This window comes from Astatotilapia calliptera, chromosome 11 (assembly GCF_900246225.1).
Source record: "Astatotilapia calliptera chromosome 11, fAstCal1.2, whole genome shotgun sequence".
NCBI classification, from domain to species: Eukaryota; Metazoa; Chordata; class Actinopteri; order Cichliformes; family Cichlidae; genus Astatotilapia; species Astatotilapia calliptera.
In genome coordinates, this window is record NC_039312.1 from 1,795,001 (window position 1) to 1,811,671 (window position 16,671).

The following is a 16,671-nucleotide window of genomic DNA, read 5'->3' on the forward strand; positions in this document are numbered from 1 at the left end:
GCAAACTATTTCTCTAGTGGGTGGATTATATTCTTAAACTTAGTTACAGCGCTTTCAGAAAGACATCTACTGTGATAAAGTCTACTCTCCACCGCTGTGTAATCAATTATTGTAAAAGTAAATGTTATCAGGAAATGATCAGACAGGAGAGGGTTTTCAGGAAACACTGTTAAATGTTCAGTTTCTATGCCATATGTTAAAACAAGATCTAGAGTGTGATTAAAGTGGTGGGTGGGTTCTTTTACATTTTGAGAGAAGCCAATTGAGTCTAATAACAGATTAAATGCCATGTTGAGGCTGTCATTTTTAGCATCTACATGGATGTTAAAATCACCCACAATAATTATTTTATCTGAGCTCAGAACTAAATTAGATATAAAGTCTGAGAAATCAGACAGAAGCTCTGTGTAAGGCCCAGGTGGACCATAGATCATTTTTGCCATGTTAGGTTATAAAATTAAGGAAATTTAGATTTCCACCCAGAGCATGTAACACAAAGAGAAATGCACTCTGTCCAACCATTCTGCTCACAAAGATCAGAACAAAGTCAGCATTAGCTCGGAGTAGATAAGTAAACCTCAGGTGATTTGATTCTGTTTGATTATTATTTATTTCTGCTTTCCCCTCTTAATAAAACATCTTGCAATTAAAGCCTAAATTGTGCACATTCACCTTTTAACCCTTTGTGAAACATTAGTATGAATAGCTCTAACAGGTTATTCCAGCCTTTTAAAAGTAAGAGCCCGTTTGAGGTGACCTGTTCTAGAGGGAGCTGCTGGAACAGGTGTGGCTGGTAAGGCTACTGCAGAATTAGGCGAGTGCCCTCACCCATCAGCTCCATGTAAACTCTGCATTGCCTGCTGGGTAATAGGATCAGAGCCGATCCAGACGTTCTGTATTTGTGTGCCGGCTCCACCAGATCAACACAGCACAGAATCAGAACCCTTCCCAGAGAAATGATGGATTTTGAATCAGAGTTTTCTGTCAACAGTTTAAATAGTTGCACAAACATTGCTGAGGCATTAGCTGCACTTTGTGTAAATAGCTGTATATAAGTTTGTTGCTTATAAATAGGTCTATTCTGATTTTTTAGATCCTTCCATCAAGTGGAAACGACTTGTCCACATTTTTGAGCTATACTTTATTATAAATTCAACATGATATCCCAAAGTTTGTAGATGTCTTAACACCAGTTTCAGTAATGTATTCCAGACTGCATACTTGGGATTTCAACAGTAATAAAAATAATAGTAATGATGCAAATGATGCTGAAGCAAAAATTCCTCATTTTAACATTGTCATAAAGTTCAGCGAAACACAAAGAAGAGCAGTACTTTTATAACAATGTTCTGTAAATACTTTGTGTCAGTGATTCCTCCACAGAAGAACATGTACTGTGTTAAAATCACAGCCAGGCATAAGAGAAAGTTTGAGTTTGTCATTTGTCTCATTTATCAGTGTTTATTTTACACTGTGACAGGACTCCACACTTGATAGTCAGGACTCATTGTGATTATTATTAGTGTTTGACATTTGTCAGAGTGTGGAAGGAGAGTTAAAAACAAATCCACAAATTATTAGTAAAACTACCGTTACGACATCTACATAATGTAATTTACTAATCATATTATTTTTTTCAGTAATGATAGCTTTATTAGAACAATCATATCCAGCGATCAATGTTTTTTTTTTTTTTTTTTTTTTTTTTTAAGAAAGATGAAGGAAAAGAAAAACAGAAGGGGAGAGGGACAGTGAGAAAGGAAAAAAAATCTCCTGGATCACCTGTTGAGAGAAGAAGAGAAGCACGCAGGACCGACAGCGCACAATGTGCTTTCAAGTAGCAGCCAAGAAAGGTGTAATTTTGGGCTTTTGCGCGCTTGTATTCAAAAGGTTTCCACATGTAATGGTCTGCAAGAGGATGTAGAGGACCATAGCCCCGCCCCCAGGGCATGAAGCAGGCATGGAGGAGATCCAGGCTCCAGACATCCAGAGGCCCCAGAGTGCGAGAGCCCAAGGAGGACCACCGGAGGGGCATCGTGCCACCCTCCTGGGAAGAGCTGAGGATCCCCAGACGAGGCATCACCCAGTAGCCACCGAGCAGAAGCTAGAGGGGGCTGCACCGGCGTGTCCGCTGGCTCTGTCGGCAGTCAGCTGTGCCAGAGTGAACCGAGCCGCAGGCCCAGAGGCCGGAGGCCCGAGGGCCCCCCGTGCCCCGGAAGAGGCCTGATCGAGCAACAGGCGCCAGGCCCCGCCAAGTAGTCACCGGGAGTGAGCCGGTACATACCTGAGCGCCCAGCCCCGGACACCAAGAACCACCATCGCACCGATCCCTGAGGGCATCTGTTACCGGCAGGGAGTGTGGTGAGGGGAGACAGGCCTTGGAGGGCCTGGGAGTTCCCAGAGAGGTGGAGTCTAAGACCCGACCTGACATATAGACAGCATCCAGACCCAAAAGATGTTACCCTTCCCCCCGGGGTGGAGGCAAGCAGACCGTCCCAGGCTCCGCAGCAGCAGGGAGGCCAATCGGACAGCCAACATCTCCTCCCAGCCCCCCCGCCCCAATGGCCAGCAGAGAACGGGGGTGTGTGAAGACCCCATACCTCCCTCCTCCCGCTCATGTGTAGTGTTGCTGCGTGTTGTTCTAAAGTGCATTTAAAACCCGGGAGAGCATGGTGCTGCTGCCAGAGAGCAGCAGGTGTTAGCGCAGCCCCTCCCGAGAATCCTCAATGTCTACATGGGTTTAAAATTGAGAGGTGGGCACCGGCGCCAGAGGTAGGTTTGAGTACACAGACCGTCCGCTGGACACCGTTAACGTGCCCACCCTCAAGGCCCTATATGTATGTGTGTGTTATGAGAGTGTGAGTAATGTGGATGTCTAAGTTGTGAGATAAAATTGAGGCACAGGTGGCCAGAAGGGGACGGGGGGGGGGGGGGGGGGGGGGATGTCTCCCCTGCACCCTCGTGACACACCCGCACCCCAAGGCCGTGTGGGTGAGTGTGGTGGAGCGGGAAGAGGGAGGCAGCCGGGGATGGGGAGGAAAAGAAGGGAGGGGAGGATGCCCCTCCCTAGGGCCAGCTCCCCCGCTGACCCCAGTAGGCACCCCCGTCCTCTGGTACCCACCAAGGCAAGGGAGCCCAGGTCCATCCAGACCGGGGCCTACGGTAGCACTGCCAAGCCCCACAGGACCCGGGGCAGCCCACCCCACCCCACCGCAGAGGAAACTGTACCCACCCCAACATTCAGTCGTCTCCCAGACTACACAAGACAACAGACACCCAGGTTAAGTTTATTCTCCACCTCTCCTATGTCTCTCCCCCACCTGCAGAGTGGACTCCTGCAAGGATGGAACAACCTCCCCGCCAATTGAAGAGCCCCCCAGTTAGGCCGATGCACAAGAGGCCCCCTGCGCCAGGGCTGATCATATTATTAATGTATTTATTTATTTATTCATCAGCAGTCTTAAGAAAGCCGGGAGAGGCTTCAGGCGACTACGACGGGTTATTTTACGACATAAATTTTGCCTGGTTTCTACATTCAGGGTCATATAATGATGATGTTTAACCACATTTCTGACTAAAACTAGACGAGCAATAGAAATGTATCTACGAGCAGTGTGTGAATATAAGGTATGACAACATTAAGCCCAAGCAGGCCCAGTTTTTAATAAGAAGACTGGTAACACAACCGCAGCAGTGATGAAGTCTGTCTGTACGCACGGCAAAGAGCAAAGAGCTGTTACAGAGACACTGACCTCAGGGAGAGACGAAGAACATGTTTTTCCCAGTAAAACCTTTACTGTTTGGGGGTGCACCAGGCCACAGGTCAAGGCTTTTGTAAGATATACAAATAAAAGTTTTTTTGCAGACCAATAAAAATGTACACAGTAAAACTGCGAGGCGTTGACAGATGTGACAGATGCTCATTTAAACCATTAAACATTGTAATGTCTGAGTTTTTATTATTGCTCATTAAAAAAGATTCTTTATCAATAATTGCTGCTCTAATCTCAATCCCATGTTGCCTCGTTCTCGAGTTCTCTCATTCACAGATGTGGGTGTCCACACCACGTGCCCGCTCGCAGTCCCCCACAGCCTTTTACAGCTGTAGTCTGTGGTTTGCACGGTCCCTCACTAAGACCAGTTTACATGGGCTGGTTCTCCCTACCTGTCATCAAATGGAGTTTTTGCACCTGTAACTGACTACTGCAGTGTTTTTGCAGGTACAGTGGGGCAAAAAAGTATTTAGTCAGCCACCGATTGTGCAAGTTCCCCCACTTAAAATGATGACAGAGGTCAGTAATTTGCACCAGAGGTACACTTCAACTGTGAGAGACAGAATGTGAAAAAAAATCCATGAATTCACATGGTAGGATTTGTAAAGAATTTATTGGTAAATCAGGGTGGAAAATAAGTATTTGGTCACCTCAAACAAGGAAAATCTCTGGCTCTCACAGACCTGTAACGTCTTCTGTAAGAAGCTTTTCTGTCCCCCACTCGTTACCTGTATGAATGGCACCTGTTTGAACTCATCATCTGTATAAAAGACACCTGTCCACAGCCTCAAACAGTCAGACTCCAAACTCCGCCATGGCCAAGACCAAAGAGCTTTGGAAGGACACCAGGAAAAGTATTGTAGACCTGCACCAGACTGGGAAGAGTGAATCTACAATAGGCAAGCAGCTTGGTGTGAAAAAATCAACTGTGGGAGCAATCATCAGAAAATGGAAGACATACAAGACCACTGATAATCTCCCTCGATCTGGGGCTCCACGCAAGATCTCATCCCGTGGGGTCAAAATGATCATGAGAACGGTGAGCAAAGATCCCAGAACCACACGGGGGGACCTGGTGAATGACCTGCAGAGAGCTGGGACCACAGTAACAAAGGTCACCATCAGTAACACACTACAACGGCAGGGAATCAAATCCCGCAGTGCCAGACGTGTTCCGCTGCTGAAGCCAGTGCATGTCCAGGCCCGTCTGAAGTTTGCCAGAGAGCACATGGATGATACAGCAGAGGATTGGGAGAATGTCATGTGGTCAGATGAAACCAAAGTAGAACTTTTTGGTATAAACTCAACTCGTCGTGTTTGGAGGAAGAAGAATACTGAGTTGCATCCCAAGAACACCATACCTACTGTGAAGCATGGGGGTGGAAACATCATGCTATGGGGCTGTTTTTCTGCCAAGGGGACAGGACGACTGATCCGTGTTAAGGACAGAATGAATGGGGCCATGTATCATGAGATTTTGAGCCAAAACCTCCTTCCATCAGTGAGAACTTTGAAGATGAAACGAGGCTGGGTCTTCCAACACGACAATGATCCAAAACACACCACCCGGGCAACAAAGGAGTGGCTCCGTAAGAAGCATTTGAAAGTCCTGGAGTGGCCTAGCCAGTCTCCAGACCTCAACCCCATAGAAAATCTGTGGCGGGAGTTGAAAGTCCGTGTTACTCGGCGACAGCCCCAAAACATCACTGCTCTCGAGAAGATCTGCATGGAGGAATGGGCCAAAATACCAGCTACTGTGTGTGCAAACCTGGTAAAGACCTATAGTAAACGTTTGACCTCTGTTATTGCCAACAAAGGTTATGTTACAAAGTATTGAGTTGTATTTTTGTTATTGACCAAATACTTATTTTCCACCCTGATTTACCAATAAATTCTTTACAAATCCTACCATGTGGATTCATGGATTTTTTTTCACATTCTGTCTCTCACAGTTGAAGTGTACCTCTGGTGCAAATTACTGACCTCTGTCATCATGTTAGGTGGGGGAACTTGCACAATCGGTGGCTGACTAAATACTTTTTTGCCCCACTGTATCTGCGGCTGCATTTGGAGTCTCCCGTTCAGGGGACAAACTTCTGAGGCTGGATGCTGTCCGATCGAGTAATGCTGCCTGTGATCACTGCTGCTACGACTGCTAAATATTTGGAAAACAAGTTTAAATTCCGAGCATTACCAATCGTTGTACACACAATGGCAATGCTTCGGTTTCCTTTGACCTTATTTTCATCATTGTATATCACCTGAAATGTTTAGAACAGAGCTCCACATATTTCTGGCATTTACACACACATGTTCACTATTGTTATGCAGTCTGAATGCTCTCTGCCTGGCCTGTCCATTTGCAGTCCATCTAAAATGCACCTCTCTGACAGGACCCAGCAAATCTTTCATTTTTAGCGTTTGTAAGAACAATGGCATAATTGTTTCACAAACTAAAAGTGAAGCTTGCACTCTAGAAGCCTTATGTCTTCTAATTATGTATATCAGTGTTTATAGACAGGTTCAGCCTTGTGATTCTGTGGTGGACTCATTTAAACCTCTCCCTTTTATGTTGCTGCAGAAACAAACTGAAGTAAAAGCCGGCCTACAGCACATTGTTGGGCCGTGGTCACTTTCTGCTCCATATCATGTTTGGCTTCAATCACATAGCCCGACAGCTGGTGCAGAATAAGAGGGTTTGGATATTTTGACTTGTTTTTAGTTTTCCAGCCCCTCGTGCCAATAATTCCCTCCGTCCATCTGCGGGTCGCGGGGCAGCAGCCTAAGGAGTGAAACCCAGACCCCTCTCTCCCCAGCTCCAGCTTATCCAGGGGATCACCAAGGCGTTCCCAGGCCAGCTGAGAGATGTAATCCTGGGTCTGCCCCGAGGCCTCCTCCTGGTGGGACATGCCCAGAACACCTCACTCAGGAGGCGCCCAGGAGGCATCTTTATCAGATGCCTGAACCACCTCAGCTGGCTCCTTTCGATGTGGAGGAGCAGCGACTCGACTCTGAGCCCCTCCCGGATTGGCTGAACTCCTCACCCTATCTCTGAGGGAGAGGCCGGCCACCCTTTGGAGGAAGCTCATTTCTGCCACTCGTTCTTTCGGCCATGCCAGTAATTATTTATGAGTTTTAGCAAACATACAGCATGTTACTGTCCAACCAACAACTCGTGGCACAAAAGGCAATAACTGTCGTACCTCTGTGGATCCAGTAAAAGCCACCTTGTCGATATCCATGTGCCTTGCAATGGCAGCACCAGCTGTTGGTCCCATGCCAGACAGGATATTCACAACACCTTCAGGAAAACCCACCTGGAACAGAACCAAAGCTTAGGAAAACCTGGCTTTTTGTGTATAGGGTCACATCAAAAATACATTACTCTCTCTTTCAATAAAATTTAACACATCAGGACATTTTTTAAATCATGTCGTCCTTACCAGGTCCTATACGATTTAAATACAACTCAGATGAATAACAATACACAATGTGTTAAACCACGTCATTATTGATCTCCCAAAACTGAAACCAAAATGCAGCAGCAGTGTGTAGGACGTCCCCCGGGTTCAGCAGCAAGTCGCAGTGATGGTTTCTCTGTGAATAATCTCTCACATCACCCCCGGAGAATTTTACTCGCTCTTCTTTACAACGATACTTTAGTTCATTGAGCTTTGTGGGCATTTGTTTATGCACAGCTCTTTGAGGGTCCCAGCACAATACTTCAGTTGGGTTAGGGTCTTGGTGTTGAGTAGACCACTGCAGGACCTTAATTCTTTTCCTTTTCAGGCACTCTGTGGTAGATTTCCTGCTGTGCTGGGATCCTTGTCCTGCTGCTTGATCCATTTTGGCTCACTGACAAATGGCCGCACGTTTGACTGCTGAGGTGGTTAAAATAAGCTCTCCAGTGTCCTGGCCCCTCTGGTAGATCACATTAAACCTAATTCTGTTATGGGATGGCTGTTGGAGAGCATTCCTCCCTATAGTGGTACCAAAGGTTGTATTCCAGCTCCCGAGGAAATCACACCTCCCAGACTACAGTGTGTGCCAGCGCTGGAGAGGAGATTCCTCTCTCAGTCTGGGCTGGGTGGGAGTTTGCTCTTTGTCACCAGTTGCTCATGAGTTCATGGATTGAATCCTGTCTCTCAGAGAGGTCGTTTTCCGTAGCCATGGGGCAGCACTCCTCGGCCTCTGCCCCATTCACTGTGGTGTTCCTCAAGGATCTGTGCTCGGCCCAGTTCTTTTTTCCTTGTACATGCAGCCGTTAGGATTAATATTTTAAAAATATAACATTTCCTTCACTGCTACGCCGACGACATACAAATTCATTTCCCTTTGACATCGGATGTTTCTACTTCTCTGCAAGCCCTATTTGACTGTCTAAATGAGAGAGACTAAACTTGGTTATCACGTCTCTCACACTGAACCAGGATAAGACCGAAGTTACAGTTTTGATAGTCACACCCCGCTGGAACAGCTACAGTGAGGCAAAAAAGTATTTAGTCAGCCACCGATTGTGCAAGTTCCCCCTCCTAAAATGATGACAGAGGTCAGTAATTTGCACCAGAGGTACACTTCAACTGTGAGAGACAGAATGTGAAAAAAAATGCATGAATCCACATGGTAGGATTTGTAAAGAATTTATTGGTAAATCAGGGTGGAAAATAAGTATTTGGTCAATAACAAAAATACAACTCAATACTTTGTAACATAACCTTTGTTGGCAATAACAGAGGTCAAACGTTTACTATAGGTCTTTACCAGGTTTGCACACACAGTAGCTGGTATTTTGGCCCATTCCTCCATGCAGATCTTCTCGAGAGCAGTGATGTTTTGGGGCTGTCGCCGAGCAACACGGACTTTCAACTCCCGCCACAGATTTTCTATGGGGTTGAGGTCTGGAGACTGGCTAGGCCACTCCAGGACTTTCAAATGCTTCTTACGGAGCCACTCCTTTGTTGCCCGGGTGGTGTGTTTTGGATCATTGTCATGTTGGAAGACCCAGCCTGGTTTCATCTTCAAAGTTCTCACTGATGGAAGGAGGTTTTGGCTCAAAATCTCACGATACATGGCCCCATTCATTCTGTCCTTAACACAGATCAGTCGTCCTGTCCCCTTGGCAGAAAAACAGCCCCATAGCATGATGTTTCCACCCCCATGCTTCACAGTAGGTATGGTGTTCTTGGGATGCAACTCAGTATTCTTCTTCCTCCAAACACGACGAGTTGAGTTTATACCAAAAAGTTCTACTTTGGTTTCATCTGACCACATGACATTCTCCCAATCCTCTGCTGTATCATCCATGTGCTCTCTGGCAAACTTCAGACGGGCCTGGACATGCACTGGCTTCAGCAGCGGAACACGTCTGGCACTGCGGGATTTGATTCCCTGCCGTTGTAGTGTGTTACTGATGGTGACCTTTGTTACTTTGGTCCCAGCTCTCTGCAGGTCATTCACCAGGTCCCCCCGTGTGGTTCTGGGATCTTTGCTCACCGTTCTCATGATCATTTTGACCCCACGGGATGAGATCTTGCGTGGAGCCCCAGATCGAGGGAGATTATCAGTGGTCTTGTATGTCTTCCATTTTCTGATGATTGCTCCCACAGTTGATTTTTTCACACCAAGCTGCTTGCCTATTGTAGATTCACTCTTCCCAGTCTGGTGCAGGTCTACAATACTTTTCCTGGTGTCCTTCCAAAGCTCTTTGGTCTTGGCCATGGCGGAGTTTGGAGTCTGACTGTTTGAGGCTGTGGACAGGTGTCTTTTATACAGATGATGAGTTCAAACAGGTGCCATTCATACAGGTAACGAGTGGGGGACAGAAAAGCTTCTTACAGAAGACGTTACAGGTCTGTGAGAGCCAGAGATTTTCCTTGTTTGAGGTGACCAAATACTTATTTTCCACCCTGATTTACGAATAAATTCTTTACAAATCCTACCATGTGGATTCATGGATTTTTTTTTTCACATTCTGTCTCTCACAGTTGAAGTGTACCTCTGGTGCACATTACTGACCTCTGTCATCATTTTAGGTGGGGGAACTTGCACAATCGGTGGCTGACTAAATACTTTTTTGCCCCACTGTACCTGATGCCTTAGGGCCCCTTGCTAGCCATCTCTCGCTCACTGTTAGAAACCTTGGTGTTTTCCTGCTCTTTCAAACTCAAGAAATCGACCTCCTCTGTGGTAAAAACTGTTTCAACCAGCTGCGTCAGATATCTAAAGCAAAGCCATACCTCCCTTTGAAGGACCTCGAAAAGCTTATTCACACTACTGTAATTCCCTCTACTCGGGCCTCCCACCTTCCTCTGTTCACCGGCTCCAGTTAGCTTGAAACGCAGCTGCGCGTCTCTTAACTGGTACTAGAAATTTCCCCACATCACACCAGTTTTATCCAACCTACATTGGCTCCCTGTTGATTATCGTATCAATTTCAAAAATTCTCTTGCATACCTTTAAAATTTTAAACAATTTGGCTCCCAGCTATCTATGCAAACTCATTTGTATATCCCTAATAAGGCACTTGATCTTCCAATCAAATGCTCCTGACGCAACCGAGGTCCCGTCTGAAGTCCAGACTCTGGAGTAACCTCCCTCCTTATATTCGTTCCTCCGAGTCCATCCAGTCTGGCTTTTGATTCAAACTAATATGTTATTTGTTTTTTTTACCCGTATTGTTCATATTGTTTCCTGCCTCCTTTTAACCGTTTCTTTTTTATTCTGTCTTATGCTATTGCTCTGACCGACTGTGAAGCACTTTGGGCAACTTTGTTGTTTATTATGTGCTATAGAAATAAATTTTGATTTGATTTGAATTTCAAGGCAGCAGCCAGGCTTCAGGTTCAGCGAGCTCAGGATCGTATCTCTGCTTTTTGCTTATGATGTGCTTCCTTTGGTTTCATCGAGCTACAGCAGACAGCTTGCAGTGGGGCTGTTTGCAGCGCTGCATCTCTGTGCTGGCTTTGGAGCACCTGGTGTCCCCCAGAGGAGGCTGACGAGGTCTATGCTGCAGTGTCCCGGGCCCAGACCAGGTTAAGATGCACAAAAATATTTATGGATATTTTGGGGACTTCTTTTGATTTTACAACACATTTCTCTACATTATGTAACAAGATTTCACAATTTAAGTTCATAACAAAGAAAAAGATTGAAATACTGATGTCGACGTTCCTCTGCACTACATTTGTGATGACTAATACTTTGCGATTACAAACTGAAACATACCTCTTTGATTAGGCTGGCTACATAAAGCGCAGTGAGTGGCGTCTGCTCTGCGACCTTCATCACCACAGTGTTACCAGTTGCTAAGGCAGGGCCAAGTTTCCACGCCTGCATCAGCAGAGGGAAGTTCCACTGCAGGAGGAGACAATTATAAGTAAAGATAATTTGACACTTCACCTATAAAATATCCACATCCTGCTTGTATTAACACTTCTGTGACAAAGGAAATCATCCATATCGTTTCTACTAGTGATGGGAATTCCAGCTCTTTTTAGAGAACCGTCTCTTTCGGCTCGACTCACTAAAAAGAGCCGGCTCTTTCTCTTTATATTTTATATTTTAAAAACATATACGGTGGCCCCTAAAGAGAAAAAGCACGTACAAACTCCAAAACAAATTCCTAGAGTTAACTGAACTTCCAAAACAGCTACCCTGATCACTTAAATCACACAATTGAAAGCATATGTGTGTTGTTTGTGTATTTATACACAGGCACTCATATATATTCAAATAATAATTTACCTGTTACTACCACACACCAAATCAGGTCGTTGGTACTTGCTGGCTTGTGTAGCCACGAGGTAACAAAAGCTCAACACTGCCCCCTAGCATCCTGGAGCACTTCTGTTGTGTTTTGGAGTTTGTACGTGCTCTCACAATTTTCTGTAACTAATTGCGATTAATCGCAATTACTTGATCAATAGCCGAGTTGCAATGACTTTTTTTTTTCAACCTTTAATTTAACCTTCTAAGACCCAAACTCTTTCGTGGCATGCATTTTAATTTCTCTTTGCTATTTGGGCTGATTGGGAGCTGATGACTGTAAAAACAAAGAATTGCCTGATTTTTTATTAACTGATTTTTGGTTCTGAGAAAAATGAGATCCACATATGAAGATGTAGTTTTAAATTTCAATAGAACAGTGACAGCATAATGTGGATATCAGGCTGTTGTAGAGTAAAATTTAGTATTTTGGTCTAAATAACCCAAAATGTGATGTCCACATTTGAAAACACCATGTCCTAGGAGGCTAAGCTTCTAACTGACATTTATGCAATATAGTGAAGTAAATGCAGAATAAACACAAAGAATGTGTTTTGGAGTTTGTACGTGCTTTGTCTCTAGGGGCCACCGTAAATATACTTTTATTTATTCACTCCACATAAAATGTAATAAATAAATCATATAATACTAAAACCAACTATTCACATTTCAACTTTTAACTATTTAAATTTTCAGCTTTTTCCTTTTAAACTAATTTAAAGTGAAACAACACAAAACACTGAAGTTGCAGTCCGTTTGGCCTCTCAGGGCCACCGTACAAAACACTGCAAACCACAACACAATAAAATCTAAATTAAAATGTGCAAAAGTTGCACCTTCTCTGTCATATGGGCCTGGGATGATTTTTTGGGAGAGTGTTTTCCTGCTTGGACTTGCATACATAGGATTCACTGCATGAATAAACTTTCTGAATCCTTTATCATCTGCAACTGAAAATAGTTGTGGATGATTACTATACCTTTGTAATGTGACGTTGTTGTCCCTGGCTCTCTCTCTCTCCCTCCCGCTCTGTTCCTGTGCTACTGCGACTGTAACTACCCCCCCCCCCCCCCCCGCTCAGCGCAAGCCCCCTTCTCACGTGAGGAGTGAAGCAGAAAAAAGTGTGAGAGAAAGACAAAAAAACAAACCTTGGGAGCCGGCTCGTGTCGTTCACTTCATAGAGCCGGCTCTAAGACCATGAACCAGAGCAGTAACTGTTGTTTCAGTGTTAATATCCAATGATGCTGTATCTGTATAGCTATATCTGGTGTATCGTGGTCTGTGGCTCAGCTGCAGGGGAGGGGTGGTACACTGGGTTCAGGGGACAGTGCCAGGGGGGGCTGGCAGGCCTCTCCTATTTCAGTAGCATGCTGGGACCTGGGAGAGAGAGGAGCTGGACGGTCTGCGGTCCAGACTGTCAGAACGAGCAAACAGCAGCTACTAGAGCCTGGAAAGGGCAGATTATAAATACATGGATCGCTGTGCGTATATGCAGAGCTCGGCTGAGGATAAAACTACTCTGTGTCTTTCAATCACAGGATAACCAAGTGACATTTACCTCGTTACAATTCGGTAGCAAAAGCTGTTACAAACATACAATCATGTAAAAAAGTCGCACACCCTCTGTCAGCGCTCAGATTGTTCTTATCAGGACGGAGTAAAACAATGACCTGGTCCCTTTTAGGTTTGACCCTCTTCATGTATGTTGGTACACGTCGTTCTGCACAACACGGCAAAAATGTGACCAAGTGTAGAACCTGTTTTATCAGCAATAACTTAAAGTGATACAGAAAATTATGATTTCATCAGTATCTCATATCACTGGACTTTTCTTCAGTCAAGTCTTGAAATTTTTTTAGATGCAACTTTTTAAACGTAAGCCACGTTGCCATGGTAACCCTTCCAAACAGGTGATACTTGCTCCTTCATCTCTTAATCATGCTGTCACTAACTTAGCGTTTCACATGCCCACTGAGGCATTCATTTCATGCCACACTGTATGTACACAGAGGTCACGGGTGACTCTGCAGCCTTCACTCTGCAGGTGTAAAGAGAATATGTGAAGCATCTTTCTACTTCCTTACCGGTATGATCTGTCCACAGACTCCAATGGGTTCATGTCTAGTGTAGCAGAAATAATCTCCATCGATGGGGATGGTCTTTCCCTCCCATTTGTCGGCCCAGCCTGCATAATATCTACACAACAGAAGTGGATTTACACACTGCGGGGTTGGATAAGGAGGCAGCTGAATGCTTCAGCAAGAAATAACAAGGAAATGATTGGACTTTGTAACATCATTTCAGATACACTTTGAAAGGCTCTAAAACTTTGTTGTGTGTTTGTTACCTGAAAACTTTCACTACTGTGGGCAGATCCACTGCATAGGCAACAGCATAGGGCTTCCCATTGTCAAGGGTCTCAAGCTCCTGTGGAAACAACACAACAGTTTCACATGGTATAGAAAACATTGACATAACAAAAGTGCAACATCATGAGGCTCCATGTACTGCAAATGTCGTATAAAGGAACAATGCTGTGTTAGTGCCATCTTTACAGGCTGCAGAGAGACGCTGTAGATGACAGCAATGCTACCCAAGCTCCACAGTCGATCATCAAACCCTGATGAATGTGAACCAAACAGGTCACAGTAAACGATAAAACAGTCCTGTGAAAAAGTCCGATGTCCCACGGGAACACGGGCTTCTTAAGGAAGTATTTCAGAAATGAGAGCGCACAGAAAAGATGACACTTGTGCTTTGTACTTTTTCATAATTGAAGTGAAAAATAAAGAACCTTTGCTCTCGTGGCCAGATGGTTGTAGACAAACTGTTGTCACATTGGCTTGTAGAATATTTTCCCAGTAATCCGATCGTTTATTTCAGTTGGTTTGGACAGGGTTGAGTCACAGGCATTCACAAACTTCACTCTGAACCACAGCTCTTTAAATCCTGTCGTTACGATGCTCGACACTAACACAGCATAGGTGGATGTAACCGACGCCAGTGCGCTACATTCTCAGTGACAGAAAAAGCAGTCGCAACATCTGGAAGACGTCTAAAAGTTATTTCTACCAACTCTTCTCACAAGAACACTGAAAGTTTTATGATTGCAAATAGAGGTAATGCATCAACGAGGATTAAATGTCTGCTCGTGCGGTCGCCGGTTTAGCTCAGCGCGCTGAGCGGGCGGCCACATGCCATACGGCTGAGGGCGGCCAGCCCGCGGCCCCTCCTCGCTCTGCCCCACGCTTTCCTGTCATTTCTTCACTGTGTCTATCAAATAAAGCTGAAAAATGCCAAAAGATATATTTACAAAAGTTTGCTCATGCATGACTATCTCAGAAAGAGCCAAATATTTCCATCAGATACTTTTGCACATGACTGTGGTCACGATGAACAGAGAAGTACAAGAAAAGCTGCTGTCAGAGTTTTAGCCTTTAAGGATCACTCACAGCGAGGTAGGCAGCATCTCTCTCTATAGCATCAGCCAATCTGTTCAGCAGCACGCCACGATGAGAGGCATCCGTCCGTCGCCATGGTGATCCCAACCTGAAGGCATTACTTGCTGCTTTCACTGCCTTCTCCACATCTGCCTGGAAAGACAGCAGTGCAGGATTAGCCGAGCAGTTAGTTAGGAGGTGTTTATAAAGTAATACAGCATCAAACACTGGTTAGGGCCAAGGAAAGCCAAATGAAGGAATTCGTGTGCATTCAAATTGTGGTCAGTAGACAAAGTATAATTCACCAGTCCTCTTTTGATCGATCCGTCAATATTCATATGATACTGTAAATATCCATAACGAAAGAAAAAACATTTACAATCAAATAGAAAAGACAAAATTGAGACTAATACAGATTTATATAGTGCCAAATCACAGCAACAAAAGTCTCAGGACACTTTATGTTGTAAAGTAAAGACACACAGAAACAACAACCATCAAACGACCGCCTTTGAGCAAACACCCGGCAGAACCAGGCTCAGGGAGGGGCAGCCGTGGACGGGAGTGTGGGGAGTAAGGACCAAGACCCACATCAGCTGATTCAGATTGCGTGGCAGAGGACAAAAATAGCGACGCAGTTCAGAGCAGGGATGTGGACATGTGCTTCTGCACACAAGAGGACGAGATAAACAGGTTCCAGGACAGAAACAACCGCACCGTGCTGCTAACACAACTTCAGTTCTTTGCAAGCGTCTGCTAAGACAGCATGCTAACACTAAGCTAGCCAAGAAGCCAGAGTGAATGGCGACCCCAGCACCCTGACCCTCGACCTCAGCAGTAACAGGCAGATGAGCAGTTGGGCTGCAGCCGCCCATTTCTACAGCAGAATCACCGTGGTGATCACTTTCTTGTGCTGGTCTTCATTTTTGCTTTATGCAATCAGTAACGGTTTCATTAAATGAAGGCATGTTGTACAAACCCCATTCATAGAGATATTTAAGCAACATTAATTAACAGTAGCTTCTTTGAAGAAATGGGATCTAATAGACACATTTGGAGGAAGTGATTATTGACGCTATTTAAATATCAATAGTACTGAAAGTAGCTGTGAGTAATGACATGTCTGTGAGATGCTTATGAATATTTTTTTCTCCAACTGTTAAAATTGTATTTGTGAAGAAATCTGTGAAGTTGTTACTAATTAAGATTGAATGAATACTCAGCTGACCACAGCCCGACTCTTACTCTGCCTGGATACAGCGCTGAAGAGAAACCTGGGGTTACTAGTGGGGCGACCGTGGCTCAGGGTTGGGAAGCACATCTGTAACCAGAAGGTCGCCGGTTCGATCCCTGCTCTCTCTGTCCTGGTCGTTGTGTCCTTGGGCAAGACACTTTACCCTACTTGCCTACTGGTGTTGGCCAGAGGGGCCGGTGGCGCGATATGGCAGCCTCGCTTCCGTCAGTCTGCCCCAGAGCAGCTGTGGCTACAACTGTAGCTGCCTCCACCGGTGTGTGAATGAATAGTGGCATTGTAAAGCGCTATAAATGCAATCCATTATTATTAGTAAGATGTCCTATATTTACAGAGGGCTTCTTTTTACAACAATAGACTGCTTTCCAGGCTAACTGAGAATCTAAATGAGTGAGATCCCATTTCCTCTCCACCTTACAGGAAAGTTGCTTTAAGGAGTGTG

The 16,671-nt window shown here is 45.0% G+C and overlaps 1 protein-coding gene across 2 annotated transcripts in view; it reads right to left on the reverse strand.

Annotated features, from left to right (window-relative positions):
- LOC113031387 (aldehyde dehydrogenase, mitochondrial) overlaps positions 1 to 16,671 on the reverse strand; it is a 32,565-nt gene that overhangs the window by 10,265 nt on the left and 5,629 nt on the right. For both annotated transcript variants that reach the window (XM_026183428.1, XM_026183427.1), the window contains exons 3-7: positions 14,990 to 15,130; positions 13,885 to 13,964; positions 13,622 to 13,733; positions 10,998 to 11,126; positions 6,977 to 7,090 (exon numbers count right to left, since the gene is read on the reverse strand). In XM_026183428.1, coding sequence (XP_026039213.1) covers positions 6,977 to 7,090; positions 10,998 to 11,126; positions 13,622 to 13,733; positions 13,885 to 13,964; positions 14,990 to 15,130 — 576 coding nt within the window. The remainder of the gene's footprint in view (positions 1 to 6,976; positions 7,091 to 10,997; positions 11,127 to 13,621; positions 13,734 to 13,884; positions 13,965 to 14,989; positions 15,131 to 16,671) is intronic.